Source organism: Canis aureus, chromosome 17, assembly GCF_053574225.1.
Source record: "Canis aureus isolate CA01 chromosome 17, VMU_Caureus_v.1.0, whole genome shotgun sequence".
Classification (NCBI taxonomy): domain Eukaryota; kingdom Metazoa; phylum Chordata; class Mammalia; order Carnivora; family Canidae; genus Canis; species Canis aureus.
Genome location: NC_135627.1, coordinates 51,932,055 through 51,949,953, shown reverse-complemented (window position 1 = coordinate 51,949,953; position 17,899 = coordinate 51,932,055). Strand labels below are relative to the sequence as shown.

Below are 17,899 nucleotides of genomic sequence, written 5' to 3'. Positions count from 1 at the left end.
CAGTTCTTTTTGTGGAGCCTTTTGGGTTTTCTACTTATGGTATCATGTCATCTGCAAATAGTGAAAGTTTTACTTCTTCCTTACCCATGTGGATGACTTTTATTTCTTTTTCTCCTTTGACAGCTGTGGCTACGACTTCCAGTACTATGTTGAATAAAAGTTTTAAGAGTGGACATCCTTGTCTTGTTCCTAAGAGCTTTTCCCCATTAAGGATGTTAGCTGTAGGTTTTTATTATGTGGCCTTTATTATGTTGAGGTATGTTCCTGCTAAACCTACCTTGTTGAGGGTTTTTATCATGAATGGATATTGTAGTTGTTCAGATGCTTTTTCTGCATCTATTGAAATGATCATTTGGTTCTTATCCTTTCTCTTACTGATGTGATGTATCATGTTGTTTGATTTGCAAATATTGAACTACCCTTTGACCCCAGGAATAAATCCCACATGATGGTGAGATGATTTTTTAACGTATTATTGAATTCACTTTGGTTATTATTTGGTTATTATTGAGAATTTTTGCATCTATGTTCATCAGAAATATTGGCTTCTAGTTCTCTTTTTTAGTGGTGTCATTATCCAGTTTTGGTATCAGGATAATGTTGGCTTCATAGAATTAATTTGGAAATTTTTCTTTCTTTTCTAATTTTTAGAATAGCTTGAAAAGAATAGGTAATAACTCTTCTTTAAATCTTTAGTAGAATTTTCCTGTGAAGCCATCTGGCCCTGGATTTTTGTTTGTTGGGAGTTTTTGGGTTACTGACTCCATTTTTTTGCAGGTTATCAGTCTGTTCAAAATTTTCTACTTCTTCCTCTTCCAGTTTTTGTAGTTTATATGTTTTAGAAATTAATCCATTTCTTCTAAGGTGTCCAAGTTGTTGGTATAGTTTTTCATAATATAATGATTGTTTGTATTTCTGTGGTATTGGTTGTTATTTCTCTTCTCTCATTCATGATTTTATTTGAGTCCTTTCTCTTTTTTCTTCATAAGTCTGGCTAGAGGTTTATCGATTTTTATCCTGCTTGGATATTCTCTCCTTCTGCCCCCTCCCCAACTTGTGCTCTCTCTCTCTCAAATAAATATATCTTTTTAAAGAAAGTTATGTTTTCTTGTTGATTTTCTGTTTGGATGATCTGTCCATCCAGGTAAATGGGGCATTAAAGTATGCTACTAGTATTGCATTACTATCAGTTCCTTTATGTTTGTTACTAACCATTTTATGTATTTGGGTGTTCCTATGTTAGGCATAAATGTTTATAATTGCTATATCTTGCTGGGTTTTCCCCTTTCTTGTTATGTGTCCTTCTTTGTTTCTTATTACAGTTTTTGTTTTAAATTCTATTTTGTCTGATATAAGTATTGTTACTTCAGCTTTCTTTCATTTTTTTTTAAAGATTTATTTATTTGAGACAGAGATAGCAAGGGATCCCCCTTTAATATTTCTTGCAGGGAGGGTCAGAGAGCAGGAGAAAGAAAGCTTAGCAAACTCTGTGCTCAGCGTGAGGCCCAACTTGGGGCTCGATCTCACAACCCTGAGCCAAAACCAAGAGTTGGACACTTAACTGACTGAGCCACCCACGTGCCCCTCAGCTTTCTTTTGACAACTATTTGCATGATAGATGTTTCTCCAATCCCTCACTTTCAATCTGCAGGTGTCTTTAGGTCTAAAATAGATCTCTTGTAGGCAGCATGTAGATGGGTCTTACTTTTTTTTTTTTCCATTCTGTCACCTTATGTCTTTTGATTAGACCATTTTGTCCCTTTACATTCAAAATAATCATCAATACATATTTATTCCATTTTGTTACTTATTTTGTGGTTATTTCTGAAGATTTTCTCTGATTCTTTCTTGTTATTCTCTTTCACGTTTTGTTGATTTTCTTTTTTCTCTATATTTGGATTTCTTTTTATTCTTCACATGTTTACTAGTGATCTTTAAAAAACGTACATATTATTTGAGAGAGACAGAGAGAGAGAGCGAGCGAGCGAGCATGGGGCAGGTTGTGGGGGGGAAGAGAACCACAAGAAAACTCTGCACTGAGCGCAGAGCTCAATACAGGGCTCAGTCTCACAACCCTGAGATCATGATTTGTGCTGAAAGCGAGTTGGACACCTGTCTAAGCCACCCAGGTGCCCCTGTTACCGTTACCATTAGGTTTGTATGTAAAGTCTTCAATAGCAGTCTATATTAAATTGATGATCATTTAAGTTTGAACCCATTCTTTTCTCCTCTCCTGTGTACATTTTAGATATATATTATTATAGCCTTTGTGTGTGTGTGTGTGAGTTCCTTAACCAATTTTACACAGAAATATTCATTTTTACTACTTTTGTATTTCCTACTTTTATGCAGTCACTTTTGGTCTTTTCTTTCTTTCTCTTTCTTTCTTTCCTCTTTTTTTTTTAAATTAATTAATTTATTTACTTACGTAATCTCTGCATCCAATGTGGGGCTTGAACTCCTGACCCCAAGATCAAGAGTCACATGCTATAATGATTGAGCCAGCCAGGTACCCCTAGTATTTCCTTTCTACTCAAAGATTCCCCTTTTACGCATCTTGCAGGACTGGTTTAGTGGTCACAAACTCCTTTAGTTTTTGTCTGGGAAAGCCTTAATCTGTCTATTCAGAATGATAGCCTTGCTGGATAAAGTATTCTTGGCTGCAGATTTTTCCAATTCACACCACTCCCTTCTGGCTTTCAAAGTTCTGTTGAAAAATCTACTAGCCTTATGGGTTTTCCCTTGTAAGATACTGACTTCTGTTTTACCACTTTTAAGATTTTTTTCTTTACCACCATATTTTTCCAATGTAATTACAGTATGTCTTGGTGTGGGTCTGCTTTTGTCAATTTTGGTGGGAGTTCTCAGTGCCTCTGCCTCTGGATAGGTTTCCTTCCCCAGATTAGGAAAGTTATCAGTTATCATTTCTTCAAATAAATTTTCTGTCCCCTTTTCTCTCTTCTGGGATTCCTATAATGCAAGTATTATTACATTCGATGGAGTCACTTAATTCCCTGTCTGTTCTTGTTTTGTGTAACTTTTTTTTCTCTTTTGTTCAGCTTGATTATGTTCCATTACTCTGTCTTCTGGGTCACTAATTCATTCCTCTGTTTCTTCCATCCCACTATTCATTCCATCAAATGTGTTTCTTATTTCATTTATTGAGCTTTTTATCGCTTTGATATTCCTTATCTCTGTGTAAATGTCTCACTCATGTCTTCTACTCTTTTCTCAAGTCCACTGAGTATCCTTGGGATCATTGCTTTAAATTCTCTATTAGTCATGTTAGTTATATCTGTTTTGCTTAAATCTCTGGCCATGGACTTGTCTTGTTCTTTGACTTGGGATAAGTTTCTACCTCATTTTTTTTTTTTTTTCCTATCTCATTTTGTCTGCTTCTCTGGGTCTGTTTCTCTGGGTTAATAAAGTCAGCTACGTCCTCTTTTTTTTTTTTTTTTTTAATTAGGCTCTACACTGACCATGGAGCCCAATGTGGGGCTTGAACCCACAACCCTGAGATCAAGACCTGAGCTGAGATCAAGTCAGACACTTAACTGCCTCAGCCACCCAGGTGCCATGGTCTTCTGCTGCTCTGAAAGTAGTGATTTCATGAAGAGGAGGTCCTGGAGTGCCCTGCAGTGTGCGTCCCCTGTTTATCAGGACTTGGCACTTTAGGAAGAGTATCCTGTGCGTGTTGCTAATGCCCTCTTGTTGTGTTTGAGTCCCTTTTCCTTTTAGTGTAGTCATCTGCACTGACTCTCTGCTGTAGTGGGCAGTGCTTGTTCTCTGTGGTGTTTGTGGGACCCAGGCAGGCCAGCTGGGGTACACATGCTGGGGAACTTGGCAGTAGGGCAGTGTTGGCAAAATTTGTGTTGGGGCTCTAGTCCTATGCTGGTCCCCCAAAGTGCTGTGGCATCTGGGGGTTATGTGGTGGGGTCAAGGGGGATGCGAGGTTGGGCATGGGGTGGCAGCTGAGCAGTTCACTAGTGACAGGTGTATGCCTAGTGGCTCAGTAGGGTGTTATCAAAATTAGCCCCGAGGGGGCACTTGGTGAGCTCTCAGGAGAGCACGCGACTTGGTCTCAGGGTCATGAGTTTGAGCCCCACATTGGGTGTAGAGATTACTGTAAAAAATAAAACCTCTAAAAACAAAATTTGTGCTGAGCCCAGGGAGGAGAGTAGCAGGCTTGGGAATTGGCAAGTGCTCTGGAGAAATCGTAGGCAGGGTTTTCGGGCAGCATGTTAGGTAGCCAGTGTCCGCGCAGCACCACCTCCACAGGTGGCTGTGTATTTATGCAGCAGTGGGGGTGGGGGGGTTGGGGAGGTAGAGAAATGGCACCTGCCGGCTCCCTCATTTCTGCAGTCCCCTAGCATCCTCTGTAATTGGCACTGTGTAAACTGTTTCTGTGTTGCCTCTCCAAGCAGGCTGGCTGTTTTTAGGGGCCCGCTCACCCAGGGCTGAGTCAGCCGACCTAAAGCTTCAGGTTCCAAGTCCCACCGGTTTTACGGAGTTCAGCCCCTCTCACTTTTAAAGCCAAGCCTTATGGGGATTACTCTACTCCAGGTGAGCTCCCTGATGCCCGGGCGCTCTTCACATGCACAGCCCCCTCCCTCCCTCCCTCCCTCCCTCCCTCCCAGGGCAACCTCCCTCTGCTCTCGCACCTTCCTAACCTTGCAGATGCAGTCCCTTCTCTTTATTTAGTTGCACAGTTTGTTTTGCCAATCTTTGGACTGTGCTCCCTGTTATTGACTTGGTCGTGGAAGATACCTAGTTGTAAACATGGAATAGGGTGAGCTCAGGAGCCTCCTACTTCACCATCCTGAGCTCCTGATAAGGTGTGCTTTTTGCATGTTTTGTATGAGCTAAAAGGGGGTAAAATAAAGCAGCATTCCATCTATGTTTTTATTACATTCTCCAGTTGAGGACAGTCAAGAACCAAAATGCACTGCTCAGGGAGATGACAAATGGGCTACCAAGAATCTAATATCTTCATAATGCTATATATTCATGAAATAAGTAGACTGAACAAATATAAAGACAAAGCTCCAAACGCTGCTTCACCAATGCTACACTGACTCTGTTTTTAGAAGGAAAAAAAACCCAGTATTATTTTTCATAAAGTTTTTAATAAACTTTCATTTTCTCACATGTACACTAGTAAACTTAAAAAGACAAATATTTACTACCAAATGTTAAATACTGTACAATTTATAAAAAATATAATTTTAAGAATTTGGAGTAATAAAGGGGAGAAACCTACTTCAAATGGATAAAATAAGAAAATTCTACTTTTTAAAGAAATTTAACTAGAAAATAAGACATTTCTCATTTGTCTAAGGGAACACTAAAAACTTTACTGAAGCCAGAGACCATACTAATTTTGTTCAAAGTTTCATCTACATAGCTTTAAGTTAGCCTTAAAAATTATTTGCCAGTACATGTATGGCTGCTAAACAGAGTGCGACTGAGGAAACGACTATGCGGGCGTGGGAAGTCATGAAGAGCAGGGATAGGTCTTGTTCATCTTCAGATCCTCAGCTCCTAGCCTAATGCCTGGCTCAAAGTAATAATGTTTAAGCAAAGCTTGTTGCTTTGAACTGAACTGGGAAAATACGCATTTCTACCTTTGGTCCAATTTTCATTTCATATTAAGCACTGCATTTGAAGTACCTGAGTAGCAGTCCTGGTCTTTGGCCCTTGACCTTAAATTCAGTATGGTAAGCTAACACATGTACGTACACTTTGTCCATCAGCCTTCTGACAGGATCCTCAGAACTGAATCATCATGGGCCTGTGAATCATCTCTTATGTGGTCTGATTCTTATTTCTTGGATAAGTTACTATCAGTGTGCAAAAGTAATGCGTTTTCAGTGCAGGATAAGAATGTGCTTTTGAGTAAGAATGGAATAAAGGCCTTGCTTTTCCATGTTGTAAATAACAGATACATAGCATCTTATATTATGACGTAATTAGCAACTTTTAGACACTGAACATAATACACTGTATTACAATGAAATGTGGTAGGCTTCCATTTTAGGAGCAAAAATAAGTTTCACATGAAAAAAGATTTATTTTAGATTCACATAAAATACATTTAGAATAAATCTAAATATTTAGCATTTAAACACAGAGGAGCTTCAAGATGTATAATCTCCAAGCTGTCCACAAAGCAGGTACAAAAAGCTCTTTTTACAATTACTGATCATCACCTCGTTGCCTTAAATTTCGAGACTTCCCATTTTCAATTCTTCTCTTTTTAAAGACTGGGGCTACTCCATCTGCGATGACTCCAAGAGAAGTAACTGTTTTTTCTTTAAATACCACTTTGGGTTGCCCACCAATATCAGGTTCTGAAGTTGATACATATTCATTTTCACTGCTTGGAAGTTCCAAATCTACCTCCTCACTGAAAGAGAAAGTGCAAGTACAATTATTATTTGACAGACATAAAAAACAAACTTTTACATAACCTCGGAGTCCACCAAAGGCCCTCTTGCCCTTCCCACAGCTTGGCAGGTAAAACCTTCCTGGGAATCTTTGAATTAATAACCTTTTTTTTAAAGCGTCTATCACTTAAACCAAAAGCTTACCTAGTCAGGATCGCTGTAGATTAACTGACCATATAAACATGGGTTTATTTCTGGGTTCTCTACTCTGTTCCATTGATCTGTGTGTCTATTTTTGTGCCAGTACCATAGTGTTTTGATCACTACAGCTTTGCAGAAGTCTTGAAATCTGGGGTTGTGAGATCTCCAGCTTTGTTCTTCTTTTTCAAGACTACTTTGGCTATTCAGTTCCATACAAATTATAGTATTATTTGTTTTAGTTCTATATAAAATGCTGTTGGTATTTTGATAGGGGTTGCACTGTATCTGTAGATTGCTTTGGGTAGTATGGACTTTTTTTTTTTTTTTTTTTAGATCTTATTTATTAATGAGAGACACGGCGGAGGTGGGGGGTAGGGTGGCAAAGACATAGGCAGAGGGAGAAGCAGGCTCCCCATAGGAGCCTGATGCGGGACTGGATCCCAGGACCCCAGGATCACGCCCTGAGCTGAAGGCAGACGCTCAACCCGAGCCACCCAGGCATCCCTAGTATGGACATTTTAACAATATTAATTCTCCCAACCCATGAGCATAGAATATCGTTCCATTTGTTTGTGTTGGTTAAGACTTAACACTTAACATATGCCTATTCAGTTCAATTATCTTAAAAGTACATGGTAACAAACTTGTTTCCCTCTCAGACAATGTAGAAAGATCTATAGCAAGAGTACTGCAAGATCTTTTATTCCCATCCTACATATACATGGATAAAAACACGTTTTAAAAAGTAGGTTTCTAGGCATAGTAATTACTTAAAAATAAAAACTTAAAAAAAAATTACCTCTAAACCTAACGTGTGGATTGAACTCACAACCCCGAGATCATGAGTCACATGCTCCACCAACTACAGCAGCCGGGCGTGCCCCTATTTTTTTTTTTTTTTTTAATGTAAATACATTTTGGGAATTTGCTAGAATTGCAACAAAAACAGAGAATGTAAGCACAAAGATAACATTTCAAACTAGTAACAGGCAGCTGAAACTAAAACAAAACTTCTGCATCATAAAACACTTGATTTATCTAAGGTCATAATGCAATAAACATTTCCTCAAAAATCTGATGAGGGGATGCAGGAAATAGGAATTCTCACTGGAACAGTTCTTAAATCTGATTTCTTTTGAAAACATGTCTTCTAAAACTTTTATTTACTGTATTAAAACTCCTAGTTAAATGCTGTTTTTGTCTTCTTTTCCTACCTTCCTATTTTCTCTGACTGCTTTTCCTAAGAAGGCTAGTAGCCCCTGCAACTGATGGGAGTATTAATTCTTGGCTTTTTATTCTTTTATTATAGGAGAGGAAACTGAGGTTTAAAGAGGTTAAATAACTTGGTCAACCAAACTGTTACATAAGTGGTGGAGCTTGGATTAAAATCCAGGTCTATCTGACCTAAAACTTCTATTCTTTCTTGTAGACCACTCTGCTTCCAAGTGAAAGTAAGAAATTTTATTAATCAAGGAGAGAAACATTTGAGGAATGAAGAGCAGTAGGGTTTGGTCACTGAAAAAATGAACTTGTATCCAAGAAAATTTGATGTGAGACTTAATGTATTTCACTTGAATCTTGGTGCTTTATGCTGATAGCGTGATCAAGCTGTAGTATTGCTTCTTAAGTGGGAATATAGGAAAGATAAAATAGAGACGGGTTCTATCTTTGAAATGATGGTTCTAGGAACTTCTAGGTGGAAGTTAACAAAAGTGGCAGTTAAGTAGGATATGACTTATTTATTTAAATATAAATTTATTTTTTATTGGTGTTCAATCTGCCAACATATTTAACAGAAGTTTGTATTTGAAAGAAAAGGCAAAAGCCTGCAAGTAAATATCTTACAGAGAAATGCCTTTTCAAATAACTTTGGAACAAGTTATAAAAAATAATTATACAAGTACTTTCACAAAACCATAATCATTTCCAAATTCAAAATGTAAGAACTGTAAAGGTTATAATACCCAAAAACAATGTAACAAAGGTAGAAAAATTTTAAAAAACCCTCCCCACCCACGTGTAGAATTAAAAATGTGAAAATCAATAAATGAAACCTCATTCAGAATGGAGCCAGGCCAGCAGGGCAAGCTCTCAACATCCTATCACTCCTCAATTCCAGACCCAACAGGAGAGGGACCTTGTACATGGATACTACTTTGCTATCCCAGCAGGACGAAGAAAGGCTTTCCTCCTCCCCCAGGAACAATCCAGCTAATGAGAGACAGTCAGATCTTAGCCAATGAAAAGCCACTGTACTTCCAGTTTCCTCCAATGAACTTTTTTGTTTGTAACAACCTTCCCAACACCCCACTTTCCTCTCTCTATAAAGGGCATTCCTCTTCTTCCTCCTTTAGACTTGCCTATGGCTTCACCCTATCTTGTTTGTCCTGGGCTGCAATTCTCTGCTATTCCTGAAGAAATGTGTTTTTGCAGTAAAATAAGAGGCAGTTTTATTTTTACGGTTAACACTTAGAAGAAATGGGATCCAGTGAAGACCCTCAGCAACTGTGGCTAATAAGCAAAGAGATGATAGTACCTACAGAGCCAACTGGTTTTGTGCTTTCTCACCAACCCTAGAATTTGAAGGTGAGTTTTCTCCTGGATTTTGAGCTCCATGCTAATGTGTTCAAGTTCCCCAGGTTTCATTTGGAATTCTGTTTTAAGGTCTTCAGTTTTTTTGTTTGGTGTTTTGTTTTGTTTTAATCTCTGAGATTATTTGGCCTTTGTCTAACTCCTTTTAGGACTTGGACTGTTCCTGATAAAATTGTGTGGGTCTTTGGCAAAACTCTAGTCTAGAACCAGATTGTGCCTACTGAAACTGTTCTAGCCTTCCGTCTGATGCCTTTTTGGAACCAGACTGTTCCTGTTGAAACTGTGCTGTTTGGAAATTTTCTCTGCTCTAGGGAAAAGTCTCTAAGAAATGGGAGCCCTGTCATAAAAATACTTGAAGGTGCCCCCCCCCCATCCCCTCCCACCTATCTGGGACTCTAGCTTTTTCTTTTTTTTTTTTTTCTAGCTTGTTTTATGTTTAAAATCTATTATCCCTATGCATGCACATTTTATAACTAAGTGGCTCAACTTAACCAAAAGTAATTTTGAACTTCAATGGCATTATGGGGAACTTTGAAATTCCCAAACTTGTTTTACTCAAAATTAAATTAGAAGGCTGTGACTGGTAGAAAAACAAAGCACAAACAATGGATTAGGATGCCTATTTTATTTTATTCTATTTTATTTTTTATTGAAAAGTTTTTAAAAAACTTTACTTCCAATACAGTTAACATATAGTGTTCTATTAGTTTCAGGTGTATAATATAGTGATTCAACAGTTCTGTACATTACACAGTGCCCATCAGACACATGTACCCTTAAGCCCCTTTACCTATTTAATACATTTGTCTTCCCTCCTCCCCCCATATCCCTTCTGGTAACTATTAGTTTGCTCTCTATAGTTCAGAGTCTGTTTTTTTGTTTGTTTCTTTTTTCCTCATTCATTTAAATTCCAAATATGAGTGAAATTGTATATGTGTCCTTTCTCTGACTTATTTCACTTAGCATTGTATACCCTGTAGATCCACCCACATTGTTGCAAATGGTAGGATCTCATTTTTTTATGGCTAATATTCCATTGTATGTATATAGAACCTTTTCTTTATCCATTCACCTGATGGACACTTGCACTGCTTCCATAGTTTGGCTATTATAAATAATGCTGCAATAAGCATAGGGGTGCATACATCTTTTTGAATTAGTGGTTTTGTATTCTTTGGTGTATATCCAGTAGTGGAATCAGTGGATCATATGGTAGTTCCGTTTTTAATTTTTTAAAGATTTTATTTATTTATTCATGAGAGACACACACAGAGATAGAGGCAGAGACAGGCAGAGGGAGAAGCAGGCTCCATGCTTAGCCCGATGTGGGACTCATTCCTGGCACTCCAGGATCACGCCCTGGGCCAAAGGCAGGTGCCAAACCGCTTAGCCACCCAGGGATCCCCCTATTTTTAATTTTTTGAGGAACCTCCATACTGTTTTCCACAGTGGCTGCACCAGTTTGCATTCTCACCAACAGCGCAAGGGGGATTCCTTTTTCTCCATATCCACATTAACACTTACTATATTTGTGTTTTTGTTTTTAGCCATTCTGACAGGTGTGAGATACTGCGGTTTTGATTTGCAATACTCTGATAAGTGATGTTGAGCATCTTTCCATGTGTCTGTTAGTGTTTGTATGTCTTCTTGGGAGAAATGTCTGTTCCTGTCTTAAGCCCATTTTTTAAATCAGAATATTTGTTTTGTTGAGTTGTATAAGTTCTTTGTATACTTGGACACTAACTTTTTATCAGATGTGTCATTTGCAAATATCTTCTCCCATTCAGTATGCTGACTTTTCCTTTTCTTGGCTGCTTCCTTTGCTGTGCAGAAATGTATTTTATTTTTAATTTTAAAAAAATATTTATTCATGAGAGACAGAGAGAGGCAGAGACATAGGCAGAGGGAGAAGCAGCCTTTTTGTGGGGAGCCCAATGTGGGACTCGATCCCAGGACCTCAGGATCATGACCTGAGCCAAAGGTAGACGCTCAACTAGTAAGCCACCCACCAGGTGTCCCTGCAGAAACTTTGTATTTTGGTGCAGTCCCAAAGTTTTTTGTTTCATTTGTCTCAGAAGACATACCTAGAAAGATACTGCTATAGCTGATGTCAGGGAAATTACTGCTTGTGCTCTCCTCAAGGATTTTTATAGTTTCAGGTCTTTAGTCCTTTGTGAGTTTAATTTTTGTGTATGGTGTAAAAAAGTAGTCCAGTATCATTCTTTTATATGTAGCTGTCCAGTGTTCCCAACACCATTTGTTGAAGAGACTTTTTCCCATTGCACATTCTTGCCTCCTTTCTCGAAGATTAATTAACCACATAATCATGGATTTATTTCTGGGTTCTCTATTCTGTTCTATTGATCCACCTGTTTATATTTGTGCCATACTGTTTTGATTACTATAGTTTTGCAGTGTAACTTGAAATCTGTGGTTGTGATACTTCTAGTTTTGTTCTTTTTCAAGATGCTTTGGCTATTTGAGGTCTTTAACTGATTCCATACATATTGTAGTATTATTTGTTCTAGTTTTTTGAAAAATGCTGTTGGTATTTTGATAGAGATTGCATTATATCTAGGTTTCTTTTGTTGTATGGACATTTTAACAATATTTTTCAAATCCATGAGAATGGAGTATGTTTCCATTTGTATTGTCTTGTTTCTTTCATCAGTGTTTCTTAGTTTTCAGAGTTTAGGTCTTTCACCTCCTGCATCCAGTTTGTTAGGTTTTTACTATTTTTGGTGCAACTGTAAAAGGCTTTTCCCCCTTAATTTCTCATGCAATGGATGAAGTGACTGAGTGGCTTAGTCAGTTAAGTGTCTGCCTTTGACTCAGGTCATGATCCTAGATTCCTGGGATTGAGTCTCGCATTGGGTTCCTTGCTCAGGGGGAGCCTGCCTCTCCCTCTGTCTGCTACTCCCTCTGCCTTCTGTTTCCCCTGCTTGTGCTCTGTCACATAAATAAAATTTGTAAAAAGTTTTAAAAAAAATACAACAGACTTCTGAAAAGAGAAAAAAAATTTTAAAGTAGGCTCCACACCCAACATGGAGCTTGACCTCACAACCCTGAGATCAAGAGTCACATACTTCATTGACTAAGCTAGCGAGGTGCCTTGATTTTCTGTATACTGATTTTGTATTCTACAACCTTACTGAATTCATTTATCAATTCTAGTACTTTTTTGGCAGAGTCTTTAGGGTTTTCTACATACAGTATCAACTCATCTGTAAATAGGTGAATGTTTTACTTCTTTACCAATTTGGATGTTTTTTGTTTTTGTTGTCTGGTTGCTGTGGCTAGGACCAATACTATGTTGACTAAAAGTGGTGAGAGTGGACATCCTTGTCATGTTCCTGATCTTAGGGGAAAAGCTTAGTTTTTCACCATTAAGTACAATGTTTGCTGTGGGTTTTTCGTATATGGCCTTTATCATGTTGAAGTATGTCCCTCTAAACCTTATGCTTTGTTGAGGGTTTTTATTGTGAATGAATGATGTACTTTGTCAAATGCTTTTTCTGTATCTATCGAAATGATCATATGCTTTTCATCCTTTCCCTTGTTGATGTGATGTATCATGTTGACTGATTTGGGAATACTGAACCACTCTTGCATCCCTAGAATAAATCCCGTTTGATTGTGAATGCTTTTTAAAATATATTGTTGGATTCAGTTTGCTAATATTTTGTTGAGCATTTTTGAATTTTTGTTTGTCAGAGATCCTGGCCTATAATTTTTTTTTTTCTTTTTCTATAGTGTCTTTATCTGGTTTTGGAGTCCAGGAAATTCTGGCCTCATAGAAAGACTATAGAACCTTTTTCTCCAACTACTAATTTTTTGAATAGTTTGAGAAGACTGATAAGGAGTTAATTCTTTAAATGTTTGGTAGAATTCACCTCTGAAGGCATCTGGTTCTGGACTTTTGTTTGTGAGGAGTATTTTGATTATTGGTTCAATGTCATTCCTTGTAATTGGTCTGTTCAAATTTACTATTTCTTCCTGATAGTTTTTGGAAGGTAAATGTTTATAGAAATTTGTGTGTTTCTTCTAGGATGTCCAATTTGTTGGCATATAATTTTTCATAATATTCTCTTAAAATCCTGTATATTTCTGTAGTGTTGGTTATTTTTCCTCATTCCTGATTGAGTCCTCTCTCTTTTTGTCAAATCTGGGTCAATGCTTATTAATTTTGTTGATCTTTTCAAAGAACCAGCTCTAGGTCATTGTTCTGTATTTTTAGTTACTATTTCATTTATTTCTGCTCTAATACTTATAGTTTCTTCCTTCTGCTGGTTTGGGTTTTGTTTGTGCTTCTTTTTCTAGTTCCTTTAGGTATAATGTTAAGTTGAGACTTTTTTGCTTCTTGAGGTAGGCCTGTATTGCAATAAACTTCCCTCTTAGAATAGCTTTTGCTGTATTCCAAAGATTTTGGACCATTGTGTTTTCATTTCCTTTGTTTCCATGTAATTTTTAATGTCCTTTTTGATTTCTTGGTTGATCCACTCATTGTTTAGTAGCATGTTATTTAGCCTCCATGTAAATGTCTTCTTTCTAGACTTTTTTCTTAAGGTTGATTTTTAGTTTTATATTATTGTGTTCAAAAAAAGATGAATGGTAGGACTTCAATTTTTTTCAATTCATTGAGACTGGTTTTGTGGCCTAATACATGATCTGTTCTGGAGAGCTATGTGCACTTGAAAAGAATGTATATTTTGCTGTTTTAGGATGGAATGTTCTGAATGTATGTTAGATCCATCTGGTCCAATGTGTCATTCAAAGCCAATGTCCTTGTTGATTTTTTGTTTGTATGATGTGTCCATCACTCTGAGTGGGGTGTTAAAGTCCTTTACTATTATTGTATTACTGTTGATCAGTTCCTTTATGTTGGTTATTTAATGTTTTATGTATTTGGGTACTCCTATGTTGGATGCACAAATATTTACAACCTATATCTTATTGTCCCCTTTATTATTATATAATGTCCTTTTTTGTATCTTGTTATAATCTTTGTTTTAAAGTCTATTTTGTCTTAAAGAAAAGGGTATTTTGCCACTTGGGCTTTCTTTTGATATCCATTTTCATGAGAGATGTTTCTTCATTCCCTTGTGTTCATTTGGAAGGTGTTTTTAGGTCTGAAATGAGTCTCTTGTAGGCAGCATATAGATAAGTCTTGCTTTTTATCCATTCCAATACTGTCTTTTGATTGGAGTGTTCAGTCCATTGCCATTCAAAGTTATTATTGATAGGTATTTATTGCCATTTTGTTACTTGTCTTATGGTTGTTTTTGTAGTTCTTTTCTGTTCCTTTCTCTTTTTCCTTCTCTGATTAGTGGCCTAAGTGATATACTTGGGTTCCTTTCTCTTTATTCTTTATATATCTTTTACTGGTTTTTGAATTGTGGTTACCATTAAATATAACATCTTCTGCATACAGCAATCTATATTTAGTTGATGGTCGTTTAAGTTTGAACCTATTCTTTAACCTTCTCCCCCCCTACATTTGAGGTATATGCTTTCATAATTTACATTCTTTTATTTTGTGAATCCCTTGACTGATTTTATAGATATAAAATATCGTTTGTTTCCTACTTTTCTTACTCCTACTTATGGTCTTTCCACTAAAAAAAAGTCCCCTTTAAAATTTCTTGTAGGGTTAGTTTAGTGGTCATGAATTCCTTTAACTTTGTTGGGCAAATTCTTCATCTCTGGGATGCTTATTTTATTTTAAAAGATTTTATTTATTTATTCATGAGAGATACACAGAGAGAGGCAGAGACCTAGGAAGAGGGAGAAGCAGGCCTCTGCTGAGCAGGGAGCCCGATGCAGGACTCAATCCCAGGACCTCGGGATCATGACCTGACCTGAAGGTAGAGGCTCAACCACTGAGCCACCCAGGTGCCCCTGGGATGCCTATTTTAAATAGTACCTTGGGGCTTCCAGATGTTTTCAGGATTGAGGTGTGTCCCCCCCCCCCCAAAAAAAAAGCTATTTCTGATTCAACTGAGGCAAACAACTGAAAGACATCAAAATGGCTTCTGAGGCTCTTTTCTCCCTCCCTCCATCTGCACCCATTTTGTACTCAGGCCCCACCTCTGATACCATTTTTGTCTATTCTCTCTGCTGAACTTGCCTTTTCCTACTCATCTCTCTGCTCCTTCCTCTCCTGAACCTATTAAAACCTGCTTCTTTAAAGTTAAGTTTTCTGAAGACCTAAATAAACCCTACGGTCTGTGGACTAAGGCTCAATCGTAAGCCATGGTTAATGAGTTTCCTAAAGTGACTGAGGGTCCCAATAAGTTTGCTGAAAAATACAGCATAGTTATAAAAATATAGCATGAGAAACCAAGATGGTAAGTTTGAATATCAATTATCCCATGGGCTTGTTGGTGAGAACCAGGCCAAACACTGGATGAAACTAGCTAGAGAACATCCTGAAAAACAAACCTCTAACCTTTGGTAAGATGATAGAACACTTGTTGGAAATCTCCACCAAGCAATTACAGTAGCATTTCCTAAGCTCACTGTCTGAAATAAAACTCAGGCTTGCACACAAATGCTTGACGAACCCATTCATGACGATTACAATTGACACCAACTGTCCTTAAAGAAAATTCTGATCTTTTCTTTAGATGTTGAGTCCACCCAGGTAGCATTTAACTCTATGTTTATTAATGTTCCAATTTGGGAATTTCTCCTTTAGATCAGGATGAAATGGTAAATTGCCACTCCAGATTTAGTGAATATAGCAAACCAGCTTGCTCACATCCTAGGTGAGTCACCTAAAAGCCTGCTAAGATTATCAATTTTCAACTCCAGCAAATGAAGGCCCTTAAACACAAAACCAAAAAACCTAGTTTCTGCTATTATTGCAAAGAGCCAAGGCAGCTGAAAAGAACAAAAAGGTTATAAATTTAAGCTCTCCAGGCACTTTCAGCCCTCTAGTCAGTCTTTTTAATGACCTCTTAATTTCCCAATGACGGGGCTCTAAGGAACTGCAGGGGCTCTTTCCTCTTAATCAGCTTGGAGAAATCACTCAAGATTGGAACAAATCTCTCTCCAAATTGACATCAGAGCTACACTTTGTCATCCAGCCCACTGCTACCACACTATCCCTGCCTCATAATAGTAGTAAAATGGTTCAAATAGTGGAGATCTCTAATAAACCGCAACAAGTTCCTGTCTCTGAATCTATTCCCTTTTGTCTAGGCTCTTTTTTCCTTAGTTATTGCACCCTTATTCATTTATTGGGCCTAAATTTCTTAGAAAAGCATCTTACGCCAGAATTTCTTTCTCCCCAAAGAGGGAAATAATTCTAGAATTTGAATAGCCAACAGGGGAATTAGATGACCTTTGGCATGTTTTATTTGTTCCTATTGAATCACCTACCATCCTCTTTAGGGGCAAAATCCCCAAATGATTTTGGCAGAATCCAAGTGCACCTCCCACTAAAATTCAAATAGAATCCTCAAAACCTTATCTCATAATTAATCAAGAAGTAAAGAAGCCCTTTCAGGTGTCAAATGCGTAACACAAGATTACAAGGCCCAAGGCCTCATGTAATACGTATTTTACCGGAGGAAACCCAGTGGCTGAGGCTGGAAGCTTTTCCAGGATCTCTGAGCAATAAATAACATTGCTATCCCTCTCTTGGCACACCTTGTTGTTCCTAACCCTCATGTGCAACTGACATCCATTACCACTGAAAGAAAATTTTTCATTGTAATTGATCTATGCAGTGCATTTTAGTATTCTAGTTGATAGCAAGAGCCAGTATCTTTTTGCTTTACACTTGGACAGAATTCCCCAAAGGTTTCAAATAGTCCTTCCTTTTCACAGAAAAGCTGATTTGGATATCAGGTTTTCTATAGGTTCTAATTTATAAAATGTAGAAGATATACTTCTCCCCTTTTTAAACCTCTTCACAAGAGGACAGCACTTACTTATTAAAACTTTTGGCCTTAAAGGGACATAAAATTTCCAAAGAAAAACTGCAGTTTTGCTCAAACTCAGGTTAGGGCACCTGATCCCAGAAGGTGGATTACATTTGGATCCAGGTAGACATCAAGGCATCCTGAATTTCCCCAAACCTAAAAGTAAGCACCAGTGACAAAGCTTTCTTAGACTGGCTGGCTACTGTCAAAATTGAATCCCAAACTTCTTTACTATGGCTCAACCTTCATAGGCCTTATTAAAAAATGACAAACATAACCCTATTATTTGAAAAGATAAGGATAATACAGCCTTTGAGAACTGAAAGCCTAATAAAAAATAAAGCCCCTTGCTCTCAGACATCCTGATAATCAACTTCCCTTTTTTCCTTTGTATGTAAGAAGGAAGAGACTGCCGTTGGAGTACTGACCCTAGAATATGAAGACTCTCATGGACGCATAGGCTATTAAGAGCCAACAACTAGACCCTGAGCACGGGGATATGCCTTTTTGTCTCAGAGCCATTACTGCCACTGCCTTTTTAGTTAAGGCCATTGAAGAAATAGTGGGTTTCCTTTAAGAATCCTTGTGCCACACACAGCAGAAGCCATCCTGAATTCTCATCACTCTTGCTGACCTCATGAAATCCTCATGCTAACTGCTCCTCATATAACTTTCTCATTGCAATAACCTTAACCCTGCTATTCTCCCCTGCTTCACGGATGAAACCCCTTAGGACTACTTAATGTTGACAGCTCACCTTTTGACTCCCTGTGACAATTTATAGGAAACTCC

At 37.7% G+C, this 17,899-nt stretch overlaps 1 protein-coding gene across 2 annotated transcripts in view; it reads right to left on the bottom strand.

Moving 5' to 3' along the window:
* Nucleotides 1–6,046: 6,046 nt before the first annotated feature.
* Nucleotides 6,047–17,899, bottom strand: part of WBP4 (WW domain binding protein 4) — a 60,269-nt gene continuing 48,416 nt past the window's right edge. Inside the window, exon 10 of one of the 2 annotated variants that reach the window (XM_077855516.1) lies at nucleotides 6,047–6,406. In XM_077855516.1, the coding sequence (XP_077711642.1) occupies nucleotides 6,196–6,406 (211 nt within the window). In that variant the 3' untranslated portion in view covers nucleotides 6,047–6,195. The remainder of the gene's footprint in view (nucleotides 6,407–17,899) is intronic. The other variant, XM_077855518.1, reaches the window with a different exon arrangement.